This window comes from Echiichthys vipera (assembly GCF_963691815.1).
Source record: "Echiichthys vipera genome assembly, chromosome: 11".
NCBI lineage: Eukaryota > Metazoa > Chordata > Actinopteri > Perciformes > Trachinidae > Echiichthys > Echiichthys vipera.
Genome location: NC_139836.1, coordinates 13,705,404 through 13,727,198, shown reverse-complemented (window position 1 = coordinate 13,727,198; position 21,795 = coordinate 13,705,404). Strand labels below are relative to the sequence as shown.

General features: G+C 41.9%; 1 protein-coding gene across 1 annotated transcript in view; it reads left to right on the top strand.

The window, feature by feature from the left end:
* Positions 1-20,958, top strand: part of micu1 (mitochondrial calcium uptake 1) — a 30,823-nt gene extending 9,865 nt beyond the window's left edge. The window contains exons 5-12 of the mRNA XM_083923103.1: positions 302-345; positions 11,497-11,611; positions 12,649-12,731; positions 14,238-14,438; positions 15,910-16,047; positions 17,426-17,534; positions 19,825-19,914; positions 20,067-20,958. Coding sequence (XP_083779229.1) covers positions 302-345; positions 11,497-11,611; positions 12,649-12,731; positions 14,238-14,438; positions 15,910-16,047; positions 17,426-17,534; positions 19,825-19,914; positions 20,067-20,227 — 941 coding nt within the window. The 3' untranslated portion in view covers positions 20,228-20,958. The remainder of the gene's footprint in view (positions 1-301; positions 346-11,496; positions 11,612-12,648; positions 12,732-14,237; positions 14,439-15,909; positions 16,048-17,425; positions 17,535-19,824; positions 19,915-20,066) is intronic.
* The last annotated feature ends 837 nt before the right edge of the window (positions 20,959-21,795 follow it).

The window sequence follows — 21,795 nt, the reverse complement described above, 5'->3', positions numbered from 1 at the left end:
TGCATGCTGGTTGAGACCTTTGATCTAATGGATAATCAGAAGCGTGGAAGCTGAATGCTGATGATTGTTTTTTTAATAGCAAAATGGAAATGGCTTGTTAATGTGTGTTATTAATCTTGTCAGTGATCACGAAAAGTTCAGGAATGACACCAAGTAAATAAATTCACTCTGCTGCATGCTAGACATAAATCTGGATGCCCCTGATGTAACTATTGTTATACTGTTACTTAAACTGTACTGTTATATCTGTCTCCTAATCTGTACTTCTGTTTATTTTCTCAATGTCTTTTTTTCCTTTTAGATCTAGGCCTGGATCAGTTCATTGTGAAGCGATATGATGGAAAGGTAAGAAGTGGGCGCCTGGGTGGTAAAGAGGCTAGAAGCTCAGCAGCAGGGAGTTTTAATAATTATGTTTTTGAAGCATTTCATCCCTTGTTAATAAAGTCAATTTAATGTAACTGTTGTTGGATTTGGGATTTCCCCATAAAGCTATGCCAAAAATATAGTACAATATTAGAGCTTATATATTTTCCCTGTCTTCCAGAGGGATTTATTCCCCAGAATGGCCGGAGTCAATAAAGAATCTATTCATCCAAAATCCAAACAAAAACATTTTTCACTTACCCCTGGTGGTGTCTGCCCATGAAGATAATTTCTGTTTATACGCCCACGTTTTAGGATATCTGCCTCCGAAACTTCTGCCACTAACCCAATACAATGGAGGTGAAAAAAAATGTCATTTGAAAACGGTAACATGTCTTTGCAGAAGCAATATTCCAGTTATTATTCACTCTTCCACAGTTTACATATGGACTTTCTTTAGTAAAAAGTAGTTCCAAATAATAGCTCAACATTAAGGAAAAACGTCAAAGTCAACATAAACTATTTTTTGTTAAGCAATCTGTTCAGAGTTTTGTCAGAACTCTGTCCTTTAACCCTCAAATATTATCCTAATTTTCATAAAGAAAACTAAATTTACAAATTTACAACTGCACTTGATAATTAGGCCCTATAATCCTCAGGATATGCCAAAGGAAGGGTTTTATCTGTCCATGCCTTGGATTTTAAATATGCATACACAGAGAAGGAATTATAAGTCAGGTTCTGAAAAGTATGAAGTATTAATTAAGTGCGGTAGTGGGAGAAATGGTAATGAAAGGAAGGAATCTGAGATAATAACTCTGAAAGAAAATATAAATATTATAAGTGGGCATTAATTACCAGCGCAGACTTTGTGTGTATACTTCCATGTACCTTGTCTAAAATAGTTGATGAAATGATCAAATACAGTATTATGCAGCTTCTGTTTTAGCTTGTTTTTAAATGTGTCTTGCTGAACACCATTCCTTATAAATGTGATTTAAGTAATAATCATCTCTGAATAGTAATATAAATCTAAGAGCTGTCACATTCATTCATCTTTCAGACTAAACTGACATTGATGAAAAGGATAAATAGAAGTGGAATAATGTATAAATTGCGATGACTACGCCAGTTCATAATAATAAACAAATACTCAGTGGGGTTACAGCATCGTAAAAGATGACACATGGAAAGAGATATTGGAGCAAGCTAACACCTATATATTCTGCTAGCAAAGAGCAGAAATTATTCAAAATGATACTGATAGTATATGACTATGTTAGTATATTAGTAACACAGCTATGAGAATGTTAGCTGCCATTTTTGTTTGTTGGTGCATTTCTGTTGATATCTTGCGCACAAGCTGGTGTCACAGATGCGTCCCGCAGGTACAAGTTTCATAGTGAAAAAATGTGAATGTCACAGGACATCCACAGTGCATGTTTTGAATACCCCCCTGCAAAATTTGGGGTGTATCTGTGTTTTGATAAGACTTTTACCTTTAAGTGCAGGATTCGATTCAGTTTTTGATTTAAACATTTTTATTGAGCACTGACCGATATGCCATTGTTGGTCTATCATGTCTTGATTTGTAAAGATCAACAGAACCCGGATTTTATGCCCTGGCAACTGTTATTTAATTCAAATTCTTCTTTAAAAAGATGTGTGTATATCAAGTGTGATATAACAGCCATATTTTGGGGGGAATGTAGCCGATAAGGTCAACTTGAAATAATTTATTCAAACCCTGCTTTTGATTTCAATAATTTAAATTGAAAGCTAATTTCGATAGATTTCCAATTTAGAACTGAAATTGTGACACCCTTACTCAAAAAATTGAAGTTTAAGGATTTTCACAGACCATGCCCTGTATACTATGTATGTATACTTATTTTCTTATGTTCTTTCTTTACTTCCTGCTTTACTGTCTGCTTCTCAACCGTCAACTTGATTTGTTTTCCAATCACAGTAATCAAGACTAGACCAGATAATCAGAAAATTTTGCTTTCCAAATATTGTTTGAGCTCAAAAAGTTTAGAAAAAGGTTTAAATGTACTACCCTGCGTAGGTTGAAAAAAATAATATAGTTTATTATATATTTATATAAAATATTTGCCATAACTTCCTATAATTGTATCCTCTCTGCCTTCAATCTCAAATAATGCAGTCAGTTAAAGTTCAGAGAAGCTGGCTGTTTAACAGAGCAGCTCCACACTTAATCATTAAGGGACACGTACAAAGTGGGTCTTTCCAGTGCATAATGACCTATTTAGAGACAATAACAGCAGGTGAACTATGGACTGGTGTGTAGCCACAGGCTACTGACTCTTAAAGGAGCTAGTCTCTGTGCTCTAACATTTCTCTGTTAACAGTCAGGAAAATAGAAGCCATCAATATAAATCACTAACATCCTTATTCTCATTACTGCTTTCATTGATATTGATTTGTGACCATTACTGCTCTCACACTGATCCCAAGGTACATCTCTCACACCCAGCAGCCAATCATCCTCATTCATTTAGCATTAGCTCATCATCAGTGTGGTGATTGTAGTTTCTAGCCTCATTAGAAAATCTAACAGCCATTAAGCCTGTATGATGATGAGTAAAGTCTGCATCTCATCTCCATATTGTGATCAGATGAACCACATATAGTCAGTGAGGCTAAAGACAGAGCTTTTTGTCACAACCTTTGCTCTTTTACTGCAACTCACTAGTGATTTCAGCCTTATGTTCAGTTAAAATCCCCACAACTTTGATTCACCATATTTCAAAAGTAAATAAACCAACCTTGGGCTATACATGAATCAAAAGTAAATTTGAAATTCTGTGGCGACCTAAAAATCAAAAACGAACACTCTTCATTTATGGCCTGGTCTGCTTGTGTAAATGGCGTCCCTATCTCCAGGCCTCGCCTTTATTTGCCAGGCAAATCTCTTGACACATGGTTTTCTCTGATACCGTATTTAGCTTTTATTGTCCCTTGAGATTTTCCTGCTATGGCCAGAGCGGCCTGAGAGCTCCCCTCCCTCCCTGGCTCTGCCCAACCCCTTTTCTGCTTAGGGACATGTGCCTCAACCTCATTGGTTATATGGACACCCCTAGGTAGTTGGAGGGGGAATAACCCATTACTGTTTCCGGCCATGAAATCTAGCACATATGAAACGTTAGACTGCGTGGAGCTAGACCTAAATGAAATAGCCACAGCAAATATAGTGGTGCACTGTCTATAATGTGTAAATCATGAAGTTGATGGAGGGTGTGATAAAATAAAAGAGGAGCGTTTCAGCTGGGGGTTGGGTGGTAGACTCTAATGAAGACTAAGGTCGATGGCAGAGAGGTGTTCAGTATTGTGTGCGAGTAACATGAGAGCTCTCCTAAAAGACCTCAGTTTAAAAATAGCCAGGCCAACTGAAAGATTTGTCACATGCGTACAGCTAAGTCGAAGAGTGTTAAAAATTGTGCTCTAACTCACTACTCCCTATCCCTGCCCCCTCATGCTCACACTAATTTGTTCCAGGTCCAGTCTGTTTACATACAGACATGCCCCATAGGCTTGTTTAACAACTTAAGTTCATATTGACCTAGCCTGTGTGTTTTTATGTGAATTGTCCTGTCCTGGGAACCCAGTTATTTTAGCAAACTTTAAAAGGCGTTATTTGTGTGTGCTCAACCAAGTGTTTCGTTACTCCTTCCTTCCTCTCTGTGTTTTCTTCTCCTACCCTGGTCATGTGGGCATGCTTTCTGCTGCCGCAATCTCATGTTGATGTGACCTGACGTTGCCATTGTTAACTGTTGATGATTCTTTCGTGCTCTTTATCAGCCATCCTCTCTCATTCACATAACAAGTAATCCCACCGTTTTCTCTCTTTTCCCTTCCTCGTGAATAACCATCATCCTCAACTTCCCTTCTCCCCAAATTCCCTACTTTTTCCTGTCTCCTCCCCCCAATTATTCCATCAACTGATCCCCATTTTTTACCCACAAACTCCCTGTCCCTTACCCTCATCTCCTCCTCTGTCTCCCTCCCTCCCTCCCTCTCTCCCTCCCGTTCTGCCCCTCCCTTTCTGCAGGACTTCTGGCAGGTATGGGGTGTGTGCCGAGCAGCATGTGTGCACCTGAATGAAAAAACTGCACTTTGTAGCCTCTGCCTACTCCCTCCTTCTCATTTATAATCTTTCCTCTTCTTCTGTCTCTAAATTGTTTTCTATCTTTCTATTACTCACTCCTCTGTAGTAATATGGAGAGCATAGCTATTCAGTATTGTTAGTCCAGGGGAACAGCGGAGTAAGTAGGTTTTGTATATTTACCACATCTCAGCTTCAGCAAGTGTCACTTAATATTACGGCCACCATGGATAGGACAGCAGCCAATCTGGAAGCAGAATAAAGCACTACCACTGTATTTTCTCATACAGAAAAATGATATCATAGCCACAGAAAGTGCTTGTTTCTGATTGGCTGGTTTAACCACCTTGCAAAAGTACATTCAGCTGCAGATAACATTGCTTATGTTGATAACCAGGGGTTAGGTCTGTTTCATTGTCAATCATTTTTAAAAACCCTTTGAATATGGTTGATGATTTGAGTACAGCTTGTTTTATTGCCTGTGGTAAGTGGCCATGGTATAAGCACAAATAATACACTCTTGAGATGTCCTTATATGGAAAGTAAACACCACTCTGCTTGTCCAACTCAGCCTGATCTGTTAATTCCACATTTAAGGACACTTAAATTGCTTATTTCACTTACATAAATGTGTACGAGTTCATTTGAGCATTTACTTGCTTCTAGTTTGCAAAGATGCTACAAACAAAATGTTTCACCAGAGTGCACCGGGGAAAACCTTTTGTGATTCAAATGCTTCTGATATACACATTTATTTTGGTGTGTGTAAATGATGCCCCTTAACCTTTAAGCTTTATCTGCAAAATGATTTGGCCTTTAAGCAGGTCTGAATGCCTCTGTAAGTCAGGATGATGTGAAGATTAGCCAAGTGCGGCAAAAGGCAGGTTACAGCCTGTGCGCCTAATAATGACAGGGAGTGTCAGAAGCTGAAGTAGGAACGCACCCCATTGTGTGCGCACTTGTATGCAACTTTATAGTCATTGCACATTGTGTTGGAGACCTCCCCGGTGCCCTTTGTATAGCTTGTTGGAGGCAGCTGTGTGCCATGCCTTCCCTACTGAATTATTGAAAGTGAAGACTTTATACTTCGCCTCGACAGGGATTATTAAACACTGCAGCACTGTTACATAATTTACACTTAAGGCAGTGCCCTAAAGTAAAGTTCACATACATTTATAGTCAGATGTTAAGAGGAACATCAAATCTTGCAAAGCTGAGATGCAAAGAGCAGTTAAAATGAGTCATTCATGAGGAACTTGTATTGGTCAATGCCAAATCATACCAGTGCTGTTCCCCTGCACTCCCTCTGTCTTGCTTTATAAACACACCTTTTCTCCTTCATCCTTTTTAAGAAATATCAGCTCTAGCTTTCCACATGCTTTGGCACTGTAGCCTTTTTCCCAGCATGCAATGCTCTCCTGCCTGTGTCTCATGGAAAAATAAGCCGGTGGTGGCGCCCCCTCTCTGCGCATGGTGGCCTCACAGGGGTGGTTTTGGACCCAGGAAATGGCTCTGTTAGCTGGCGTCAAGGCTGTGTCGATGTGCTTGATAGCCTTCACAAATCCATCCTCTGGATTGTCCAGATCTCATTGCTGCATGATTTCTGTAGAGCATGGTTTACAGTCACTGAAGGCAGGACTTGATCCGTGCATCTAAAATGTATCCAAACTGTTCCTACATGCTGTGGCCCTCTAAAGCCACAGTGTCTGCGTGTGACCAGCAACAACTGAGAGTGGACACCTGTCACTCAGAGGGAGTGCGGAGGGGGGCTGCTCCAATTGAAATGAGCCCCATGTCACACCAACTGTCATGTTCACTCTTTTTGATTTCACAGGAAGCTCCCAGGGGCCGCTGTTTGGACCGTCACTGCTCTGTTTCTCCATCTTTTCACCCTGTCTTCAATTCTCACATGCTTTTCTTTGCCCTCGAAGTCAATGTTCATCTCCATATAAGCTTACACACGCAAACAGAGATACACAAACACACATTCTCTTTTCTTTCTCCTCTCCTAATCTACAGTAGAAGAGGTTGATTTGTCTGCACACCTGGTCAGCTAATTCGGTTTCTCCCCTCCCCTCGTGAAACAGCTGCCATTCCTCAGGGGCTGAAATTTGTTTATTAAACGCTCCACATCAGGGTCCATTATTCTGATTGCACTGCCAGAATAATTATGAGTTATTAACAGTACACCTGCTGTGGAGTTACCCCTATAACCGGAGGTGGAAAGCTAATACATCAGTGTATTCTCCACCCACACATCCGCTCACCCACCCTCAGACTGGTGTATTGCTCCGCAGGTATCATCATACGAAAGGAGGAAATATTCACTCTTGACCAATCTGATGATGCCATGTAATGTGTGTGTTTTCCTTGGGGCTTGGATGAAGACGATGCCCTAGTTCTATATGTTGCAGCAGAGGACAAGTGCACTTGACACTGTGAGAGCTTTTTCCAGCCATGGTTCAGAAATGTTAGGTGCAGCAGTCCGGGTTTGACTTTACCCTCAAGCAGGTCATTTTAAATTCCCTTTCCCCTGAAACTTGCGTCTTTCATTGTACCTGTCAAAGTGACAGTAACCCCATCGTACAAAGCGGCATAAAGGTACTGATCCATTTTTAATGCATTTTTCTCGCCCAATCAACCCCCTACCCTCACCCCAACTGCGCTGTCCGTCTGTCATACCGTACACATCTCTCTCTTTTTTCTTTATTCACTATATCCCCACTGGTGTAGCGCTCCAGTAGACAAAGTTGTATCGAGACTCACCTGTACAAAAGATGAGAGGTCGCTCGGGGACAGACATCACTCAAGTGGACACACACTCACCACACACAAGAGCACATTTACAAAGAGAGCGGGGGCAGATTTCCCCTCTTTGCAACTTGGGTTTTTCATCCTCAACGGCAGGATTCCGCCTAGACCGATAAATTAATTTCTTTGTTGTGGTGCTCAGGGGAGACCGTGCAGACGACAGAGTCATACGATGTTATCTGAGAAAAATCATTGCATTTTTTATTGATGATAATTAATATTTTAAACCTTTAACACAAACTATGTGGCTTACATCCAGTCCCGCTTCCCTCTTTTCTTCTCTCCTGTTATCGGGGTGTCTGCAGCTGCAGTGTTGGACAGGGTCACAGATTTAATCAATAACAAAGCACTGCAGCCTGGACATTGGTATTAGGAAGGGCCAAGTCTAAGCTGCCATCAACTCCTAAGCCAAGTGCATGGCCACACAAAGTGCTGGTGGAGCAGCATTAATAATAAGAGTGGAGCTAGCAGAAAATGGATGGATGGCACATAATATATATTTTAGGACTGTGTTGAATTATATTTTATCTCAATCACTTTAACAGTTTCCTGTTTTCTCTTATTATGACATGATGATGATGATGATGATGATGATGATGCAGGATGTCAGAAATGTGTGCCTTCTCGTCAACATAACTGACTTGATCATGTGAAGTTGTTTATATTTTATGTTTGTTTGGAAGTAAAATAAATCCTCTTTGATCATTTTCTGAGAGTTTTTCTGTCAGAAATAGAAGAAAACTAAGGCTATATCAAAATAATTCCTCAGTTTCAGATTTAACAATGAAATATGAGAATCCTAGGCTTTTTATGCACTCTAAGTATTTAGAGTGCCACTTTTTAATAGTGTGCTCGCCCAGAATGCATTTCTTATCCACTGAAATGAGTGAAATGAGCAGAAAGAGATGCAGCTCCTTTGCATGCATGCCTCTGGCTGTGCTTGACTTATATGGGTTCCTTTTGTTGGACTTTTTAAGCTTTGGCCAGTTTAAAATTGGCCAGGACAGTGATGGGGTTGCTCTATTGCTTGGCACACTGGAGAGTTTATCCCTGACCTCACTCTTTACCCGGTCTTTGTGTATGACATCAGTACATTTAACCGCTCCAGTGCCATCCAGCCAGCAGCTCTAACATAACGGTTTCTGCCTCAGATCAGAGGCGGTGAGTTGGGATTGTTCAATCCGTCATCTGGACACAGCCTATGGACTTGGACACATGCTGACATATATGAACACATGAGCATATTCAAGGCAGAGATTTAAAAAGAAATCATGCTCACACACACAGACAGCTACGAAGCTGGCACTGATCAACAGACACAGGCTGACAGAGGAGGCGTTAGCTGTTAATTAACTTGAGTGCTGCAGCAATTAGATTTACAGTCATTTGATGATCACTGCTTTGGGAAAAATCTAAGATTGAAGTTAAATACAGACTCTAATGACGTTGAGATCCTTTTAGTGATTGCAGCCACATATTTAGTAGGCATAATGTCCTCTGGGTATGAATCAAAACTGGTGAGATCCAGTCTGGAGAATCAATAACCTAATAGGTGTCCCTTGGAGGTCAAATGTTTTTTTTTTTTAAATATTTATCTGAATCATATGCAGTTTTGTACCGTTGGCTTGTTGTCAGAGCGTCTAATACTAAGCACCAGTGACAGAAAGATGGAGGATGAAGGGAAGATGGGATGTGGTTTTACGGCAGAGCCGCAAGCTCTATGGAAAAGGCTTAAAAGCCAAGGTGAAACCCACAGCAAAGCTTGACATACACACGGCCATCTTTCTGTGTCTTCTTGACAGAGTGCACAGTGTTGCATCAAACATTTGTTGGCAAGATGTACTTTATAATAGCACATTGTGTTTGGGAGTGAAAGCGAGTGTGTGACTTCTATACGGTGAGCTCAGCAATGAAGTCTGCAGTTGTTGAGTGGGATCCAAAAAGAGAGGATATTGTTTTGTTGTTGACTGGTACACAGGCTGCATCAGAGTAGACTACAAGCACTGTTTGTGTTTTTATTGGTTAGTAAGTATGGTCTCACACACACCCTGGGATCTTGTCTTTTATCAGCTGAATATGTTTTGTGGTTCGCCTTTTTGGCCATTATATTTTGATGCGTCTTCCTTGAATGTCACTTTGGCTGTTCTGCGGGAGTGTTTTTGTCCTTGACTTAGGATGCTGAGTTATTATACTTAATGTGCTCTGTGCCGCCGTTCTGATCATTATAATGAGGCCCCGTGTGCTTATGTCTCTCATGTGCGTATTTGTGTAGCGGCCTGTGTGGGCTTGGAGTATGTGCTTGCCCTTTGAAACACACATTCATGCGGTGCTGTGTGTGTCTTTTCTGTGTTTGTGGACTGGCATTAGCTCAGGCCCAGAAGGCTTCCTCCTTGGGTCTTTGTTCCAAACTCGGGGGCGCCAAAATCAACCTCTTTCACTCTCACATTCTTTCCTATCTTCTTTCTGTATGTATGTATTTGTCCCTCTTTAGTATTCTCTCACACATATGCAGACACCTGCTTATGCCACCAAAAATGCATTCTTTTCTCCTTTTTCTGTGTCTGTAGCACTGCTTAAAAAAATAACATTTTTTTTTCTCTCTGACCTACTCTCTCTCCCACTCCCTTCTCCCCTTATACTGTAAATGTAGATACCATCAATAATAAATGTCACAGTAGAAACCACTTTTTTCTATATTTGCATCACTGACATGTAAGAGTCCAGATAGACATGAACTGGGGGACTGTGATGTATTTTATTAACCTACACCAATTGTCTTTAGCAACCATGTTACAGTCTGTTAAACATGAGAAGGGAGTGGGTTGATGGGGAAAGAATTTGAAAGTATTTAGTTATGTTATGCTGTTAAGGGGAATGCCACCAAATTGTAGTATTCAGATATGGTTTTCCCAATTAATGTCCCTTTTTTAAGCAGTAATATGAGACTAGATTTATTTGCAATGTGCACTCAGCATACAGCTCCAGTGACAATACAGACAATAGATGTAAATGATTGTAACCTTTGTTTGAGGAGCTGCACATTCTTTGCTTAGAGACTGCAGAGGCAGCGAGACATAATTGAATTCTTGATTTGAGTGGTATCCCCTGATTATCTTGTTTTGAGCAAGATGCTTTCTGTGTGTGTGCGTGTTTGTTTGTGCAACAATATGAATGCACATGTGTGTCTTTGTTGTCCAAGGCCCTGCTTAAGACAGCAGAGGCCACGCTGTTCTCTAACGGTTGTTTCTCCTCCTTCCTCCAACCCTGAATTGGACCCGTTACAGACGGAGGTAACTCCACGTGGGCTAAGCGTGGCCCGGTCCCCTCCCCTCCCTTAGCATGCTCTCTGTCCGTCTGTCCACTCTGTTTTCCTGCGGACACTGTCTTTCAAGTTTCTATCACTGAGTGTGTAGTGTGCATGTGATTAAGTCACTCTTTCATGCAATGCTGTGAATATACACGTGTGTGTGTGTGTGTGTGTGTGTGTGTGTGTGTGTGTGTGTGTGTGTGTGTGTGTGTGTGTGTGTGTGTGTGTGTGTGTGTGTGTGTGTGTGTGTGTGTGTGTGTGTGTGTGTGTGTGTGTGTGTGTGTGTGTGTGTGTGTGTGTGTGTGTGTGTGTGTGTGTGTGTGTGTGTGTGTGTGTGTGTGTGTGTGTGTGTGTGTGTGTGTGTGTGTGTGTGTGTGTGGCTAAAGTCACTTTTTTTTTTTTTTTTTAATGATTAATACATTTGCGTTGTGTTCCAGATATGGTTATTTAATAGTGTGCGTTTGTGCTACAGTCTCTCGTGATGTTTTTCCTCTCTTTTTGTGAATTTCACACTGTGAGTACAGCCTCTGGTCAATGTGTTATGAACTGACCACAGACTTATTGCTTGTCACTACCACCCTCACTCGCCTGTTCGGCTTCATGTGTATGCAGCATTTGCATGACTGATATCGTGATAAACCGTATATCCATAATCATCCTTATGTACCAGGACTATTTTTTAAATGTGTGTGGAAGTAGAGTATGTGTGTATGTTTCTGTGTTTTGAGCATAGCCAGTCTCTGATTGAGCTTCACTCTCAAGACACACATACACACTTACTTTTGCACACACAAAGTCACACCTGGGGCAGATGAAAAAGCTGTTAGGCTTGTGTTGAATCATGTGAAATGTTTTTAATTTCTTTTTTTGTTGTGAATTTAATGAGCAGAAGATCGCCCAGGAGAGGGAGAAGTTTGCAGATGAGGACAGCATATTTTACTCACTGGGAGAGTGTGGCCTTATCTCCTTTTCTGACTACATCTTCCTCACCACGGTGCTGTCCAGTAAGTACTTTGTTGAGCAGTACTGCAGAGATCTAATGCTTCTTATATGACCCATCTCATTCAAACCCACATCCTTAAAATCTTACATACTGATCACAAATCAAATCCTAAGGAGATCTCTTCTGTATTCTCTGCTCTTGCCTTTTTTTTTTTTCACTGCATCAGTTTAGACAGAAAGTGAAAAACTGAAATGTTCTAATTGGATATTTCAGCCATGTCACGGCGGAGTAAATTTCAAATGCGGCCACCTTTCTAAATGTGTCAGAGTTCATGATAACAAAAATGACTCCTTTCTCTCCGATGCCTAGTAAACTAATTTCCCCAGCTTAGCGCTACCATTTATTATAATCCGCTCATATGGAGAAAGTCTCTAGGGAAGTTTTCAAGGACATTTTTAAGTAGACCCAATGCTTCATGGTTGTTTCAATCCATTTAACAAGGTCACAAAAATAGTACAAAGAGGACATATTTTGCCTAACAGACGCACACATTGGTTCAGGCCTCATAATGGTGCATCCTTTCTACAGTCTGAATCCTTTGTCAGACAAGACTCGATTCATCTTTAATATTTCCATTTAAGTAGTTGGGTTGCTAAAGCAAGAAATGGTTGTAGTAGTATACAGTAGTTAACAAATGATGTATTGTGTTATAATGTACAGTGTAAATATTATGGCTTTGTCTTTCATCAGATGAACAGTGTAGGAATTATAGCCCTTGTGCAAAAATGCGTGCGTGCGTGCGTGCGTGCGTGCGTGCATGCGTGCGTGCGTGTGCGTGTGCGTGTGTGTGTGTGTGTGTGTGTGATACAGCAAATATCATTTGCAGAAAGTGCACACAGATTAGGGGGACAACTGTGCAACAAATTCAAATATGATTAATACAAATGTTGTATTGCTCATATAGACAGTGCAGTCTGAGGGCTATTGGCTTTAAAAAAAAGAAATAAAAGAGCCCCATGTTGCACAACTGGCGTGTAAGAAGAACTTTCCATATTGTGCTGCATTGATTTCACTGCTTTTGTGTTCTGTGGTGTCCAGCTCCCCAGAGGAACTTTGAGATTGCTTTCAAGATGTTTGATCTGAACGGTGATGGAGAGGTGGATCTGGAGGAGTTTGAACAGGTGAGACTGTGTTCAGCAGCACGTCTTGCATAGAGCAGTAGCACTCAAACATGCACAAAATCAACATATTGAAGGAGACACAAGGTTAAAACAGCCAGCCCACTGTGGACTGAGCTGTATCTACAGTAGCACCTGATTGCATTACAGTAACCATTAACACACAGTGACGGGCACTAAACGTAGCGTGATGTGCAACTGTGAGATTTTCTCAGAAACAAAAGATAAGTGCTGTACTCTGCACTTGATCTAATAGGGTTTATGATTCACAATATAACTTGTAGAGTATTATTCAGATAGAGGTTTTTAAGTTGAACCTCATTATATAAGAGAATGAATGAAAGTCCTTTTTGTATTTAAAGGTGCTGTTTGCGAAATTCAGGTTCTGGGCCGGGACTGCCTCCGCACGGCTCTCACCTCTGACATCGCAAGCAAACGCTAAGGTGGCTGAGCAGAAATGGTGGCGCTAACAGTACTGAAAGGGCTAACAGTGTTTATGGGGGTTAGCTCACAGTGACCTTGTTTCCACAACAATGATGTCTTGCCATCATGGGTTGGGGCGGCGTTATTCTTTGTGCTGAAAATGCTAACAGTACTAACAACGTTAACCGTTTTAATGGGGGTTAGCTCACACTCACCGGGGCGACCTGGCTGCTGAACTGAATCTCTTCCTGTAATGATCCGTTCATTTCTTAGTTCAGTTGAGCTTCCAGTCAGTCGCAAGCAAACTTGCAGGGACTAACTAATGAGTGATTCAAATAATTTGTTTGCAAACGGTGTCTTTATCCAACTAAATTCTCAGCTCTCTCGTCTATCCTTACGTCACTGAACACTGCTAATTCATTGTTTGATGAAAATTGCTGTTTGTTTTAAGTCTGTTGTTTGTTCTTTTATGTGAAACTTTTAATGCTGCTGTCTCGGCCAGGGCTCCCTTGTAACAGAGATCCTAATCTCATTTCTTATAAAATAAAGGTGAAATAAAAAAGTGTGAGCCCTGAGTGAGGCGCTCAAGCCCACCAATCTCCCTCCATGTCATGTCGTGAAGTCTCAAAGTAAGAAGTTCTACCAATATTTTATTTAATACGAAGATGACTCAAAAATACACTTACTGTACATATAAGGGTAGGACTAGAGCTTTCAGTTTGCAAATGGTATCTTTATCCAACTAAATTCCCAGTTCACTAGTTAGCGAGATTAGCTGAACGTCACTGTTTCAGTTCAGTGGATGGGACGTGCAGTTGGTGCACCAGAAAAGCACAGAAGGATTCGATGAACAAATCTTAGGGGCATGTACGTAGGGCATGAGCGTGAATGGGATAAGAAACAGGGAGGGTCAACAGTTTCAAGGGACTCGCAATGAACAGAGAAGCTCGCATCACAACGCACACACAGGTGTTACTTCATTCTCTGCTCAGGACGCCATTACTCCCCTATATCTTTACAACATTATCTTAAGGAGCAAATGCTCACAAGTACTTCTGATTGACATGGGACCCCCTTCATCCTTAGGTCCAGAGTATCATTCGTTCCCAGACCAGCATGGGCATGCGACACCGCGACCGCTCCACCACGGGAAACACCCTAAAGACAGCCGGCTGCAGCTCTGCTCTCACCACATACTTCTTTGGAGAAGACCTGAAGGGAAAACTCACCATCGGCAGCTTTCTGGAGTTTCAGAAGAAACTGCAGCACGATGTGCTCAAACTGGAGGTAATGAAAGAGGAACGTGTATGAGTGGAAGAAGGGTGTATTATACTAAAAATATTCTATATACATGGAAATTGACAGCAGGTGAAATAAATAAAATTGTCCCTGTTACAGCAAAGACATGTTCAGGAGTCAGGGGAGTAGCAAGGGGGTGAGTGGTAGGGGAGTATTATGCATAGTACCAAGGGAGACAAAGGCAGAGGATGACAAAAGCCCTGTATGGATTGTCCTTCAGCATTGGTCGGCGTAACTCTCTCACAGCTGTGACAGTTAAGTATAAAAGCCATATTGTCTCCTCGGTGACACCATACATCTCCCCTGCTTCTATACTAACAGCAACTCATCAGTGTTGTTGAGCATATGGTTATTGTAATCTATGTAATTAGCGTGGGTAGTGCCTAACTGATAAACTGTGCCGTAATGGGCGCTGTCATCTGAGCCTCCAAGAACCGGACAGAAGTCGAAGCATCTGCTGTAAAGAAAGCACTATCTGTCAGATCTTTATTATACCACAATGCTCAGATAGACGAATCATAACACCACAGATAAGGTTGACACCAACAGTGGTAATCCAATCCCATTCCTGAAGTCTTACTCTCCCGTGCCTGCCCTCACTTCTCTCTTTCTTTATTTGCTGAGCCTCACCCTAGGCCATATTTCACCAGCTGTAGCAGTTACTATTATTATTATTTTTTTGCAGGGTGCTGGACTCCTTCTCTCATTTCCTTTATCTCATTCTTGTTTTAATAACTCTTGTTATACCCCTTGTTTATACATTCCCAATAAATCTGGAATTACAATTTGCTTTCATGGCATAATGTATAGATTTTAAAAACACTTGAATGCACATTGCTGTCTTTATCCATGCATATTAACAGATATGTCCTACTGTCCTTATGCATTTCCAGCCCTCACCACTCTCAAAGTGTTCTTCTTGGCATCAGTAGGCAGCTGTTTTCATCATAAAAAAAGCTCTAAAACCCCCACTGTATGCTACCTGCTCATCACCAAATATAATGTGACATCCCCTCGCAAAAGGTAGATTCCCCACCGGTGTCACAAATAGTCAGATCACCCCTGAAATCTTTACTTAGCTTATTTCGGCTTTGTCATGAGCTGCCTCTCACAAGTCTGACAAATTAACATTTTGAGAGGTCGGCACGTTCAGAGAGGAAGGAGGGAGGGAGCTGCGTAGGCTGGGACATAAATCGACTGAATTGACCTGACACAGCCACGGCCCGCTGCTGTTAAGCCACGCTCCATCGGAACATTGTAAAGAAAACATGCACATGCAGATTTTATGTCAACAGTGTCAGCTGTAAGCATGATTCAACTTGAAGCCTGACACCACCAGTATTTACTGTTTACCATCTCCCCATGTCCCCCTCCTCCTATTAATTTGTTTGTCCCTCTGTACATCACTCAGTCTTTCTCTGTCTCTGCCCCCCCCCCCCCCCCCCCCCTCCCCTTCCAGTTCGAGAGGAACGATCCTGTGAAGGACAGAATCAGCGAGAGACAATTTGGCGGTATGCTGCTGGCCTATAGTGGCGTCCAGTCTCGTAAACTCAAGCAGATGCAGAAGGGCTTGAAAAAGATGTTCAAGGATGCACAGGTAGATAAATCTGTGCGCACTTACTCACGCTTTCATTGAAGATATGTGATTGCTACTGTGTGGTTATATATGCCACTAAGTGGCCTACGTGCAAGGATGCGTGATGGCTTGTGCTTAAGGAAAAAAAGGAGATTGCGCTGGGACATTGCGAGTGTGGACGTGAACAGTCTGGACGAGAGGTAATGCATCACTGGGAGAAGACAGAACATTCAGAGCCTGATGTTATCCACCTGACCAACACTCCCTCTCTTCTACCTTCCACTATCTCTGTTCGTGGTGACCAAATACAGAGCAGCCAGAAAGAGGGCCTAATTACTCCATCTCTCTTTGAGATTGAGCCTTCAGCCTTTGTCCTTATTATCAGATACACTCCTATCAAACTTCTTATTCAGTTTACTTATTATACCCAGTACACTCAGATACTTTCACTTTCCTTCCCCTAGATAATCTTTCACCACTACTTTGGTCTAAGCAAGTAAAATAGCTCTGCTGGGACAGACTAAACTGTCTGTTGCCAAAAGAAATGTAAAAATATTCAAGATGCAGAGGGCTCTGAGACAAATTCAGTTTATGCATATCCCTTTCCTATTTACTTTCCTATTTGAGCTTTGCAGGAACTTGGGTTTAATGCTGGTTCTGCCTGACTGTAATGAGGCCCATCAGTCAATTGACTGAAGTTACGCCCATGCGTTTTGTATCCCCAGTTATGCAGGAGAACCCCCCCCCCACACGCACACACACACACACACACACACACAAACACACACACAAACACATACACAAAAGTACACATAATATAAGACACATAATATGATGATTAAACGCAGTCTTTAGCAACGAAAAGAAAGCAGGAAAGGTGCCGTTCCCCCCAGGCATGAGAAAACGATGAGGCCTTTGTTGCCAGAATTGTCTCTCTAAGGAATTGAACTGCAGTAAGCCTCTCTCTCTCTTTCCATTTTTCACTGTTTATCCTCTCTTTTCCATCCCACTGTGTCCCTCAGCGTTTGCTTTACCTGTAATGTAAATGAGAAAAGTATTATTTACAGCCTGAGCCCAGAAGCTCACCTTTCCTTGCAAATGAGCTCATCAGCAAAGTGGCAGCTGTGGGACTGTGTGTGTGTGTGTTTCGGTGTGCATGTGTGTCTTAGACCGTTTGTTCCCCTGTCCTTTCATGGAACACTATCCATCCATGTGTGTCGACTGCTTCTGCCCACTTCCTCTTGTCATTTGTGTTATCGTGCTGAGCTGCCCCAAAAATGTCATTGTGCAATTGCGGCGCTTTAATGTCTCAGGTAAAACAGCTGGTATGAACTGTTTCTGATTTGTCACGGAGGTGCTCACTCAGACTAATTTTGTGTTTTTTTCCTGTCATGTGCAGGGCATCACATTTGAGGAGGTGGAGAATTTCTTTACTTTCCTAAAGAATGTGAACGATGTGGACACAGCCCTGAGTTTCTACCACATGGCTGGGGCCTCCATAGATAAAGGTACGCCCAAATTTTCCCCTGACCTTCTCTCTTTCTTCCTAATTACTCCCCTTTAGATTCAACTGTTGTCACTTTCACCCTCTGTCTCACAGAGATTTTAACACTTCACCAGCCAGATGCGCTTCCCCACGTCTCCTTTTGCCTGGCTTTGCTCCCAATCCTTGCTCAGCCCCTTTGTCATCAGTTTGTCCATCATTTATCTAGCACCTCTTGGTCCAGGCCCAAAGCCCACAAACATGCACACATGACAGATCAATTTGTAGGCTACTGATGCTCACTGACATATGCCAGCATCGTCGCTGAAGAAGGGAGAGTGGGGTTGGGACTGGGCTGACCACTATTTCATGGTTACTCTTTCTCTCCTAAGCCCCAGGAGGAGCTGGCAGACGGCTTACCAAACATGTCTAAAGCACCCTAAAACAATATGTTAACATTGTTATCCTGAAGATTTCGGTCCTGGTTGATTTGGCAACACCTGTGGTTACCACAGTAACAGTAAGTGCTGTATAATACTCCAGCAAATTGAGCAGCTACTTTTTCCAGATACAACAGAAGAGCATCTAGTGTTTCGGTTTACAGTGCAGCTAAACAAACATAGATTGTTTAAAGAATTGAGTCAATAATCTGTCTTTTTCCATCATGCAAGGAGCACAATGATTTCATGCTGCACAGTAGGAGTTTTCCATCTAGAAGCAAGAGACTGCAATGTAAAATGTTGGTTACTTTGCTGATGAGCCGGAGGTATGCAGTCGGTCACCTGCAGCTCTTTATCCAATAGTTCTCTGTTCAAAAGTTAAAACTGATCAGCTGTCAAAGTGCAGTTGGGTGTTTTAGTTTGCATTAACAGTAACTTAATTCAGCTCTGACAAAGTATAAAGAACACTAAACAGTTAGGCTGCCATCTACGGGACAAAACCACGCTGGCTCCTAAAGAATGTCTGCAATGATTATTCAAAAAGAAACAATTACTAAGTGTCAAAACAGTCATTTAATTAGTCTCATTTCCTTAATGGTCCTCAATGCATTCATTTTTACTGAAAGACTTTGTCTGTCAGATCCTAACAATGAAAGTCTGTTTAATCGTGAGAGCAGCAAAGCAGCGAGGACCTTTAGACATTATCATATTGTTTGATGAGTCTATGTTTTCCTCATTTATTGTAGCGATTCAACCCTCAGATAGGCCTCCATATGTATCCTGTCAGCACATTCATTAGTTCTGATTCACTGATGAAACAGCTTCTGCTGTAAGGGAGCGCAGGGTCTATCCTGAAGCTGCAATAACAGTAACAAGCCCTGTGTGCCTGTGTCGGTGTGTCTGTGAGTGTGTAGTGGAGGGGTGTCGAAAACATCAGGCCGCTGTGGGTTCTTGGAGAGCTTCCAAGCGTGTGTCTGCAAATGATCTCCATGCTCCCGTTGTCCACGCTACCCTTCAAGCATTAAAGAAGTATGGGCCATAACTAGTGTATTTACCTAGAGGAGAGCAGTAGGCTGGAGGACAGGCACAGAAGCTAAAAAATGTACTGCTGTGGATGGGGCCAGCAGCTAAACATACTGTAGATAACACACTGACTATGGACTAAGTGCCTCAAACAACCTCACTTCAAAAGATCCCAACTATCCCCTTTAAGGAGCTCTTGTATTTCAAAATGAATTCACACCCTTTTAGCACAGTTTCTCATATGTGGGCGTTATTTGGAACTGCACATTGTTAAAGGTAGAAAAAAGACCACTGATAAGAGTCTTGGTGAAGTGATTCAGCTGTAATTTTTTTTGCCTTTCCCATTTGCAGGGAGATTTGGTGAGATGTTATTATTTTTATCCCTGCACGCCTTCTCCTCTATTTCATACTCCTCTGTTTCTCTTCAGCTTTGCCTCTCAACCTGTGTGCTTTCTGAAGTCTAATAATCAATCATTCTGGTTAAGAATATGGAGGTTTTCATCAATGATCTATTTGTTTTTCAGAATTTGGGCCCAGAGGCTTTTTTTTTCCCTCCCCGCCCTCCATCTTCATTTCCCTCTCCAACTGTACATCTTTTTCCAATTTTCTTCTCTCGGCCAGTCTCATTCTCAGCTGGATGTCCTGATGATGGCCTCTTCTGTTCCTGTCAGTCCCCCTCTTGCTCTATCAGATAGTCTCCCCGGTCAATGGGAGTCTTGCCTGCAATCGATCCCGAGCAGTTTGACTCACACACAGTGCCCTCAACATGGGCCATTTATGAGCTGAGCTCTCTTACTCTCATCCACAAATGGTGAATCTCTCTAAATGTGGTTCCCTCCTTCTGTCCCTCAGTTACCATGAAGCAGGTGGCCCGCACCGTGGCCAAAGTGGAGCTGTCGGACCACGTTTGCGATGTCGTGTTTGCTCTGTTCGACTGCGATGGTAAGTACCTGGCTGACTATTTATTTATTTATGGAGAGCAAATAATGCCTTAACTGACAGGTGGAAAACACAACAAATGGATGTTGTCTCCTCTAACTTACTCTTCGTCTGTTATTTCATCATCTCTCCTCTGTCCTTCGCCCTTCCTTTAGGGAACGGAGAGCTGAGTAATAGGGAGTTCATAGCCATTATGAAGCAACGGCTCATGCGTGGGCTGGAGAAACCCAAAGACATGGGCTTCACTCGGCTGGTGCGTGCCATGTGGAAGTGTGCTCAAGATACCGCCTGGGACTTTGCCACACCAAAGACATAGACAGAGAACAGGAGGCAATGTCTAAGCGGGGGAGAAAGGCGGCGTGTCAATAAAACAACGCCAACAGAAGCATCAAAGACATTTACCTTCAACAGTTCTCGACAATTTAAACAGACTATTAATGCTATGAAGTCATTAGGACTGCAGCTCTGAGGGTCATCATCAATCATTAACGCATGTCTCTGTTGTTCAAACTGTCACTATAGTGACCGAAGCATGCTGACGCAGAGCACTGAAAGGCTTCTCTACCGTGCCTGTGCGAGGCATCATGGGTAATTGTACATTTTAAAATATACAAGGTTTGTAAGTTTATTTTTGCCATATTCTATAGAGGAATGCGGTGTCGGCAGGTAAATGTGTGTCTCATTGTCAAAAATAGCACTTTTATATCTGCATTAACATGTTTGACTGCAAAAGATAAAAAGAGGAATCAATCTATTTTGACCCTCCGCTGTGTAAATTCTGCTGTTTGTCTGTTCTATACTGACAACAGACCTTTAGTTATTTCATTGATGGGACAGAGAGCAGAAGCCTGCCTTGTTAGCACCTCTTCATTCAGTCTGCTAGCTTCAGTTGAATCTTTACTCCCATAAAAGATCAATGTTGCTTGTCTTGCTCTACAATGTACTGTTCTGTGTATTCTTCTAATTATTATTGCCCACTGAAACACTTTATATAAGATGGATGTTAAAAAAAAGTCTCTATTAAAGACGTTTTTAATAATATAAAAATGATTAGGCTTTATGTATGAATGGCTGTGTTCTGCTTGGCTCGCAAGTTGGATTGTTGTCCTGCCATGTTCTCTTTTTCACTCTTTGACTCGGAGAAAAGCACAGTGGGGGGATTAGCAAGACTAATCTGTGGGGCACCAAGGAAGTCATTTGTCGCGTGTAATGAAATTGGGTGTAACATTTTCGAAGCAAATCTGCACGGCCGATTGTATGCAGTGCCTTTGAATGTGTGCCATAGGAAGAAAAAGATGCTAGTGGGTGTGCGTGCAAGAGCAGTCAGCAGTTTTGTCTAATTGAAATGGACGAGATGGGCAGTCCTCGGCCTCTGCTGCCAATTAAAAGATTGTCCTGCAGCCCCTTGGAACAAGCTCTGCTGCATTGGCCTGAAACGAGCTGGCTTGCTCTCTCGCACACACTGCGACTGACAGACTGAAGTGGTACTCAGCAGTGATTCCTAGGTAGGAGGTCAGGTTGAATGGTCCCTCAGAGTTTCAGTTTGTCATTGTAGTTGCATTGTAAACAGAACGTCCTCACTGTTTTATCAACTTTACACTCACAATTTCAAATATTCCTTTTTAAAGTGATCAACACTGACCAATCTGAGCAGACTGGCCTTTTTCGGAGGGGGCTCTAAGAAAACAGTTTTTCAGACCGAGGGTGAATACATGTCTATTCAGACAGACAGTATGAGAAAAATAATGCTTTTTGAACATTAAAACATGTAAACATCTAGTAGAAAGAAGAAAAAACAATACCAGCGTGAACCTGAGAAGGAGCATAATAGGGGACATTTAAGATAATCCAATGAGGTTTAAAATGTTTTATTTATCTTAAGAT